Source organism: Sardina pilchardus, chromosome 7, assembly GCF_963854185.1.
Source record: "Sardina pilchardus chromosome 7, fSarPil1.1, whole genome shotgun sequence".
Taxonomy (NCBI): domain Eukaryota; kingdom Metazoa; phylum Chordata; class Actinopteri; order Clupeiformes; family Clupeidae; genus Sardina; species Sardina pilchardus.
In genome coordinates this window covers 29,867,868-29,877,206 of record NC_085000.1, presented here as the reverse complement: position 1 = coordinate 29,877,206, position 9,339 = coordinate 29,867,868, and the positions used below count along the sequence as shown (strand labels likewise).

Below are 9,339 nucleotides of genomic sequence, written 5' to 3'. Positions count from 1 at the left end.
AGAGAAAGAAACCGAGCTGAAAGAGGAAGTGAATGGTGCCCGTGCCCTACACACTGCAGGGTGTCTCATGAGTAACGGGTCTTAACGCCGACAGATAAATGGCTACTTTGGTGAAAGGCAGACACCTGTCAATTAGACTGACCTAGGTTGAGCTGATGTTATGATTTTATATTTTGAAATGAACGTGCCTGTGAGGAACTAAAAGACAGCTTCTGCTAGATTATTTTGCTACATGGTTCCGAAACTTTATGCATAGTACTGTTAATAGACTAGTATTGTTATCATGTAATGTTGTTGTTGATATAGTTATAACCGGGGTTATTTGTCTGTTATTTGTATTAATGTTCTGGATATTTTCTCTCGTGACATATTTACATGTATTTATTTATAAGCTGCCTGGCTATATTATATCAGCGTCAGAGTTTGATAACCACGATGAAAGGTTTCCTTTGCAGTGTCTACGTGAATAGGCTGCCTGAACGGCCGGCGATTTGGATTTCTAAAAAGATTTAGTTATGGTGATAGCCAGACTGAATGTAACATAGGCGAAATGCAATCCGGTTTAGAGTTCCATCATTAAAAAAAAACAATATTTGTTGGATTAGAAGCAAATATACCATCCCTGTTAGAAGCAACCTGGTTAATTTGACTGATATGATTTGTAGGCCTATCATCATTTTTGAAAGTCAAGCTTGCATTTCATATTCCGAATTTGAATTGGACCACTTCTGATTTGTCTTCACTCCTGTTACTTGAGCTTCACTGTCTATCATCCTATAAAATTATAAACGTGACAAGAACCGAGAGTTGGACCATTATTATTAATTGCTGCGCCTTTGCCAACTGTTATTTAATTGTGTATGTAAATTGCGATGACGATTAAAAATCAATTAATTGCGCAGTCCTGTAGGCCTACTCCGAAGTAGGGCCTAAAACTCGTCATCTGAAATGGTGCTTGAAGAAGCCTGCGAATGGACCGTATCGGTTGACCACTCAGGCCTTCAGCAGTAGGCGCGCCTATTTCAGTTTTATCTTACAGTCAACCTAGATCTTAGGCTGTCTTCTATGATGATGTAGTGGAAAAAGGCATCAAAAGCGTTCTGAACTTTTAATAAAGTGTTGACGCCTTAAAATCGACTACGGAAAGGTAGGCTTTAGGACCCCACGACATGTCCGTTCCAAATCTGAAACCATCAGAGCGCAAAGGATGTCTGGTCAGAATGCGGCTACAGGAAGTGGTGTCTTGGATATTACGGGCTACATTAGGGACATGAGACTATTCAGCAGCAGAACAACATAAAAACTAATATGGCATTATTATGAAATTGCCGTGTAAACATAGGCCTAATTAACAATCAAAGGCAAAATAGCGATCGACGTTATCGAAATGTATTGTAACCCTTTAGTACACTGACATTTCAGAGGCCAGATTAATTTAGCCTATTTCTCGAAGGGAGCATGCACAGGCCAAAAGGTTATTTGCAGAGGGAAAAAAGAAAGCATCAAATATAGCCTATTCAAAATCACGGTTTTATAGAATGCGCGTCGACGAGCTGTCGAAATGATGCTTCCTCAGATAGCAGGTGGTCAAGAGCTCGGACATGATGTCATCTGCACCTAAACGCATCATGGACAGTAGTCCAATAGTGGGCGAAGTGTCATAACTTCAGAGGTAGGCTAATGACCATTGTAATGTACACATGGCTTACGTTGCAGCTGACAAAACGCCTTATTTGATGCCCACATTGGATTTCAACCCCATTGTAAATTAATCTTATGCCTGAGACGGTATACCCGGGTCACATTATCAAGAACATCAAGTGACCATGATCTTCCGCCTTAGCATTTTCAGCAGGAGGTATTGTAAGACAAAGCATGGAGAAACAGCCCCTACATATCGTGAGATTAGATGCCATTGAAACACAGATCCAGGCCAAATCGGCGTCAACTAACTCTTATAAAAACATGGGCAAAGAATGGTCTCCCTCATTTAGAAATACATTAAGGTATCAAATTGGATAGCATACAAACATTACATTTCCAGCTCAATTAAGAATCTAATGATTTAGAGATTAGTATTCAGATTAATATTCTGAGTGTTCCCCATCTATTGGGGAGTTTACCATTTTATTTTTAAATTTCTATCTTCAAATACTAGCATCCGGTGAAATTAGGTCACATGGGCAAATCTTTAACAGTTTATTAGAAAGATGTTGACAATCCTTTAAAAAAAAAAAAATCTGATTTCCCCAATATTTTAGATAGCCAGTGACACTGACAGGTTGACACACATACTTCAGACTAAACTATTGTAATCCCTGTTCCATACTTGCATTGAACGAACAGTGCAAATATAATTTGGTCAATATAATGTTAACAGTTCTGCTTCATCCGAGTCCTGCCTGACTCTACAACATTTACACTTACAAGGAAAAAAACACACCCAGTGTGTGGAGGAACTATTAAATAGAACCCAGCATCCACTTTGTGTATGAAATGATATACATTGTGTGACTTCAGGGGTATGATTAACAGCAAGGAGACACGCCATACAAGTTATGCAAGGAGGGACATCACAAGTGGGGTTAAAGTTCCAAATAGCATGACAAACTGCAATATTCATACACTATTCTTACAGGGCGGTGTTCCAGTTTGTGGTTTAAGGGGGGCATATGTAATACACTAGGTTGTTGAATACTACAAGGGGATACTTAGTTCAACAGAAGTTTTGATATAACTTTACTTAAGGCAGCATATCCAATAGCACTACTGTTACGGACACATTTCTTTGTACACTAAACAGCTCTTGGTGGCCATTTAAGTCCTACATAATCATATTGACAACTGAATCAAACAATGAGGGTGCGGACAAAAATATTAATCATATTTCCTTTCAATTCATTTTGTATTGCTTACAAGATGAAAAACTGTACAACGTACTGTGCCGTACTTAAGAACAGGATTAAGAGTATTCATAGTTCATAGTACAACAGAACAAGTTAAAACAGATGAAAAAATAAGCAAGTACAGTATCATTGTGAAGAGCGCTGTACAACAGTATGCATATCAACCTTCAGTGGAGCCATGGGTGAGTTTAGAGAGGGACTTGCAAGCAGAGTCTATGGTGATACAGATTTGTCCACTTGGTCTAGTCTTCCCCTCTTTTCCAGATTGAGAACTTTTCAGTCATGACTCTCCCATCATTTTAATTAAGGGTTCCTGAGCAGCTTTATTCCAAGTCTGGCATTTCTGGAAGGAGACACCAAATGCGTTTTAAAAATCCTATACGCACAAGTAAAAATCTACACAATCACCACCACAATTACCATACAATGGAAGAATAATACTTACTTTCATCATCACTGTCTGCACTGTCTTCCTAGATGGGAAAATGGACAGAAGAGGACAGAACAATTTGTAAAACTCTGCTGTCTACTTATAGGTACCTATGGCTACCAAGAGCAAACATACATGTCTTAAAATCAAGGAAATAATGCAGGTCTGGTGATTTATGAGACTGCTGAGGGAAGGAATAGCGGTTAAAAATCACTCCGTAAGTGTTTAAACTTACTTCCTCTACTCCATCCAGGTCTGGCATTCCATCCTCGCCACCCATGGTGTTCATCATCTGCAAACATTACGGCAAACATTGGAGCAATTCAAGTTCTTTGATTACGGGCCCGTGCACACTTAGTAGGAAATGATCTAAGGGGCAAATTCTCCCATGTGTGCTACTAAGAAATTTTCAGCCTGCGCGCATTCTGCACTTCACTTAAATCTGTCATTTACACACCATGGAGCCAGTTAAGTGCTTTGGGAGGAGCTAGTCCAAAATCCGGGCATTTCTTATGTATAAAACTCTTGCATGCATTCTGTCACAGCACTTTTCCAGCTAAGCACTTCAGAGGGCTGTATTAGGGTCGAGTGCCACTACAAGGTGAAACAGTATGTTGCTCAATGTCGGCAGTAGGCCTAGTTCTAAATACATGTAGGTTACACAGAATGTTACAAATTAAGTATCAAGTCTGGTGCTTAATATGCTGATATGGCCTTATGTTTTTCCCATTACAGTGTCACAAGGTCAGGTGGCATATTTCTGGACATTATCTTAACATGAAGGCTACATTGTTAAATAGGGAAAACCTCAATAATCACTCCGTTTGGATATTGGAGTTTTACCAACAGCACCACAGCCTACTTCGTTGGAATCTGTCCATTTCTTTCCAACTTCACTAAAGTCATCCATACACTTGGCGCAGATGCCTGCACTATTGTCGAGCAGAAATGATCATTTATATTCTCCTGTCTCTGATTTGTTTCTAATGGTGGATGGTATTGTTATGCCAGTTTGCAGGTGTCAGTCTCCAGCTTCATTAGCATAAATACATGGATATTATGAGAAGCGGCTACCATTAAAACGTTCTTTATCAACATTAAGTTTTATCATTTTACACATAATTTGACAGTAGGCCCCTCGCAAATAAGTTGACCTTGCTTACGTTTTCAATATCAAAGACTGACTTGTGTTCTTTCTGGATTTAATGGCATTCAGAAGGTCAATGAGAATCCATGTTCCACGTTTTCATATCAATATAAATTAACGAGGTGGTGAATCAGTCTGGTTCAATTGAAAATAAATCACACCGCTTTCATAAGTATGCCTTGATTTCGAACTTGCGCACCATGGGTGTGACAGAAGCGGGAATGGGAGAATGCACATGACTGAAAGTGTGTAAAAAAGTTCAAAGTTGCCTGGGCTTTTATTGTCTATTGTTTATTGCAAATAGTTTTATGTCGTTTTGATAGCCACATGAGTTGATAGCCACTGCAATCCCGTATTTGTTGCCGTGTTGTTGCAAAATTCGCGGAAATTATTCAAGCACACCGCATATAGGGAGTCTTTATTATTGACGTCAGAAATAGAATGCGGATCGGGCCATATTTTTCTGTCCGAGCCCGGCCCGCGTCCGACAGTAACTGAACTAGACCCGAGCTCGACAAGCATTAAGATATTTAGGTTATCTTTCCTTAGTTTAGGCTAATTCATGTTCTTATGCAGAAAAAGGATTGCATCAACGGTGGATGGCCAACTTCTTTTTAACGTCTTCCATCATTGTAATGCCACATATGCACGTCTTGACATAATGACAGGATAAGGGATCCTACACACAGGTAAGAGGGATAACTATAGTGTGTGGCGGAATAACAATTGGGAGCACTTAGACTCGACGCAGTAATATCCTCATTCTTGCACTTTCAGTTTCACTTTGGAGTGAGGATATTACTGCGCCGAGTCTTTATCCCTCTTACCTGCTTAGAAATGCACCACGTTTTATTTTGTCTCACCATACTTGGTCGTGTGACTACTCGTGTAACTGTATTTTAGGGAAAACATGGAGGTGTTTGGTCGCTTCTAACTTCATCTCTGTTTGGATCCTACTGAATGAACTGGGCTAGCAAAGTAGCGCCGCGCACCAGAGCCAGTGAGTGCATGCATTGAAACGTGAGAGATATGTATCAACTCATCTTAGTTAAGGGAATAACATAGTTTAATATGAAAAAACGGTGAAGTGTTCCTTTAACCGTCTGAAGCGGTCAAGATTCAACCATGGTGGCAGGTCTGAACAGGGTCTTTGTCATAGTGACAACAAATATATGATTCTGGCACCCCCTAGTGTCAGATGCCTCCTATGACAAGTAAACGTTCCAACCCTAAAGCCAGGATTTGCTGATAAAAGTTTTACTTTCAATTCATACATACACCCAAATAATTAAATATTCAAATATTTCATTATTTTAAATGCAGACTAGTTTAATTTGTACTGTGAAGCAATAAAATTCATCATGTCTGAAATCTCTACCTGTTCCAAAATGTGTTCAGAAATCACATGAAAGTAATTACAGTATATTATGCGTTTTAAAGTTATGTAAACTATGTAATCTATGCTACACAATAATTTCCCTTTGTGGATGAATAAAAATAGATCTCTATCTAATCTGTCTGTCTACTTCTGTCTATGTCTAATCATACCTACATTTTAGGCCCTAAAAGGTATTGACAAAACGACTCCAGTATGCTATGCACATAATGTGAACATCTTGTGCCAACAATTTAATCAATATCTGAATTTCGCTGAGAGGTATGTGTTAAACTATTCATTTAAACCCAAGAATCTGTATGCTCACCTCTGAGAAACGGTCAAAATTGTCAAGTTCCTCATCTGAGTCATCCTCCCAATCTCTCCAGTTGTTGAAGTCCACACTGAGCCAATTCAGCTAGAAATCATAAAACACAGTTATCCTACCTTTAATGGCAGATTTTTTTGATGGCAAATGTTTTACCTGCCATGTTAAAAATCAAGTCCAAACTAACAATCTACAATGAAGGGTTTCATTTTATGGACGGCATTGCTCAGTTACCTTGGCTTTTTCTTTTGTTAATCTTGGCCATTTCTTCCCAGCCTCAACTTTTCGTAAACAGCACAACACTGACCGATCTGTACGTTTATGTTTGGATTCCTGTGAACAAGAAATAAGTATTCAAATTACTCTATTCAATAATTACAGACATATAGACTAGTTTTGTTTTGATTGAATTTTTTTTTTTTTAATTTATATACAACTTACATTTTGATCGATAGCTTCAAACAGGTCAACTTCATTTGAATGCTTCACACTGTCTGTCCCACCTAGACAACTAAAGTGCATAATGAGGAAGATACTTGTAACTGGGACAAAAACATCAGACCACACTGTTTCAAAAATTGTATTTAAATGTAATTTTACCTAAAACCAAACTTTGACTTTTCAAATTTGACTTCAACATTCTTGCTGTCAGCGACGCAGAACTCGATGAAGACACAGTCCCGTCTGTCATACCACTTGGCAGTTGCTGGATGCCTGTTAAGTTTTCAAGGGCCAAGAAAGAGCACTATCAGTCAATGGATGCAGAGAGCAGAATGTCAGCTGCAAATGACTTAAAACACAGTAAAGAGTACCAAAATTAAATACATCAGTGATCTAGTAGGCACAGTAACAGCAAGTCATTGGCCATCTGTATTTGACAGGTGGCCTACACAGGTGAGACAATGGTCCTGCATCAATTTACCACCACAATGACTATCATATTGCGCTCAAGCTAATCCATGGAGTCTCCTTGTTTCTGAGAAATCTTAAACAGGCTGAAACTGTCCAACAAACGTCTGTTGTATGTGATTACACAGACTGGAAGCTGCCCATTGTTTTAGGAAAAGAACACAAGAATCAAAAACCGATGGTTGAGAAACCATTTCAATTCGCACTACATAATCCCTGGAGGCTTACATCAATAACGGTAAGTATTCACATTCTAAAGTACACATGTATAAAGTAATCAAACATAGGACAATGTATGAAAGCTAGTAAGATGACTAAGGCTACCCTAAAACAGCATAACCAACAGCCCTAATTATTGTAGTACTACAATGAATAACAATAAATACCACCAACACCATCAGTTTCTAAGAAGGTCCCTCGCAAAGGCGTTTGCTAGCTCATGGTTAGCTAATGACACTTCTTGCAGGTGCACAAGCACACACTAGCCATTTGGGAATCTAGCCGATAGCATGCTACGTTAGCTAGTAAATTAACAAATGGAGCATGGTTCACTGGCTAGTTAATCCTTGGCAACGGTATCCAACAATGGCCGATTTCAAGCTCGTGTTACGGTAGTCTAACCATATTGATTTCATAGGGAAACTTTTAAAAATTGGGATATATTCTGAATTAATGTTGCGATTAATTGGCACCCAACTCGGCCCCATTTAAGCCATATCGTTCGTAAGCCGACATGCGACCATTAACGTTAGTTAACATTACCTCATTCATTCGCCACCAGGCTGACAACATGCTCTGCCTGCCGAATACGCTAATAGGTTAGCATGCTAAGATGCAGGTAGAATGTTGTGCTTATCGCAATGCTACCTTTCTATCAAAGATGCTCAATCTAACTCAAGTAAGTGTTCATATCCATCTAACTACACTTGGTGTCCGATGATGGTGACTGCCTAAGTAAACTGGCTAACGTTACGGTTCTCTGAAGTATGACTTTGCAACGCTTGCTAACGTTAGCCAGCTACCTCAACCCATGCCTCTGCAGACAAGCCAAATACTGGCTAGCAAGATCATACACATGCTTAGAATACTATAAGCTAACGTTAGCCATTCCTTTTGAGCTAGCAGGTTGTGTGCCGAACACAGACGCCCAGTGAACACACGTGTACTATTTCTCTCTTCATTACATGCGATTCATCACAGCAACCACATATAAATGCTGACTAAGTATGAGCTAGGTCTTACTAGCTAACGGTAGCGCTCACTAAATTCCGATGCCTTGCGTTAGCTCACATTACCCTCCCGCCTTTCATTTCACCCGTGCGCTAACTAGCACTAACAAGTGTGCAGACTAGCCTACTTGAACAGCAACCAACAATGTGTCCACTTATCACATCACACTACTCTGCCTTTAAACACAGGTATCCATAATTGCGTTGTCCATTTAACTCACTGTAACGTTGATACTTACATATCTCTGTAATAAATAGATAGTCAGGTCTTTGGGATGACAAATTTCTTCGGAGATAGCAACTCGGGGATTCCGACTGAATGGACTGTGGAGGAAAAGTGGGTGGGAACTAACAGTCCCCGATACACACGATCCAATGCCACACGCTTGCTGGACGTTTCTGGAACTTGTCGAACGTCTCGAGATAATCTTGTTACAGTCTATGGTCGTGAAGGATGAAAGGGTGCCCCAAGAAGACTGTGAGGATAATGCGATTATTCGAAGGGAATGCTAAAGTGACAGAAATGTACCAGGACATTTGGTTATGTTATGTTGATTGCAATTAGGGTAAAGTGACAGACAAATAAGCTAATAAATCGCTCAGTCCTGCACATTTCTCTCCGCAAAAATAAACCACGCTCGTAAATTTCTCCATCTCCTATTCTTGCAACTCATTCTAGCCTACTCGAGTAAGGGAGTGTGTCATTTTGTGTGTGCATGCATTAGTGTGCCAGTTTGTGTGTGTGTGTTTTGGGGGAGAGAAATGAAATCATCCTAGCCAACTTAAAACGCAGCCTGGCTATCACCAGATTAGGCCCAGTCTTTTAAGATTGGACATCAGTCTGGGGAGTCTGCTCTGTATTTTCTACTACAGGGGCATTATCAGCAAGCATAGTTCAAATTACATTATACGCAACTGAATAGTCCTCCAACCAATCAGACCAACGACCTGGGTGCGCCAGGTGGATAAGCCAGTTTGTGATTGGTCCCGCAGATTTGTAATGACAGTACGATAG

The 9,339-nt window shown here is 39.7% G+C and overlaps 1 protein-coding gene across 1 annotated transcript; it reads right to left on the bottom strand.

Annotated features, from left to right (window-relative positions):
* Positions 1 to 2,185: 2,185 nt before the first annotated feature.
* ptges3b (prostaglandin E synthase 3b (cytosolic)) lies at positions 2,186 to 8,717 on the bottom strand. Its single transcript, XM_062541731.1, has 8 exons — positions 8,564 to 8,717; positions 6,787 to 6,900; positions 6,628 to 6,697; positions 6,421 to 6,519; positions 6,187 to 6,276; positions 3,572 to 3,628; positions 3,352 to 3,379; positions 2,186 to 3,249 (listed from the first exon to the last, which is right to left on the bottom strand). Coding segments are annotated over exons 1-8 (480 nt in total). The 5' UTR covers positions 8,566 to 8,717; the 3' UTR covers positions 2,186 to 3,229.
* Between the last annotated feature and the right edge of the window lie 622 nt (positions 8,718 to 9,339).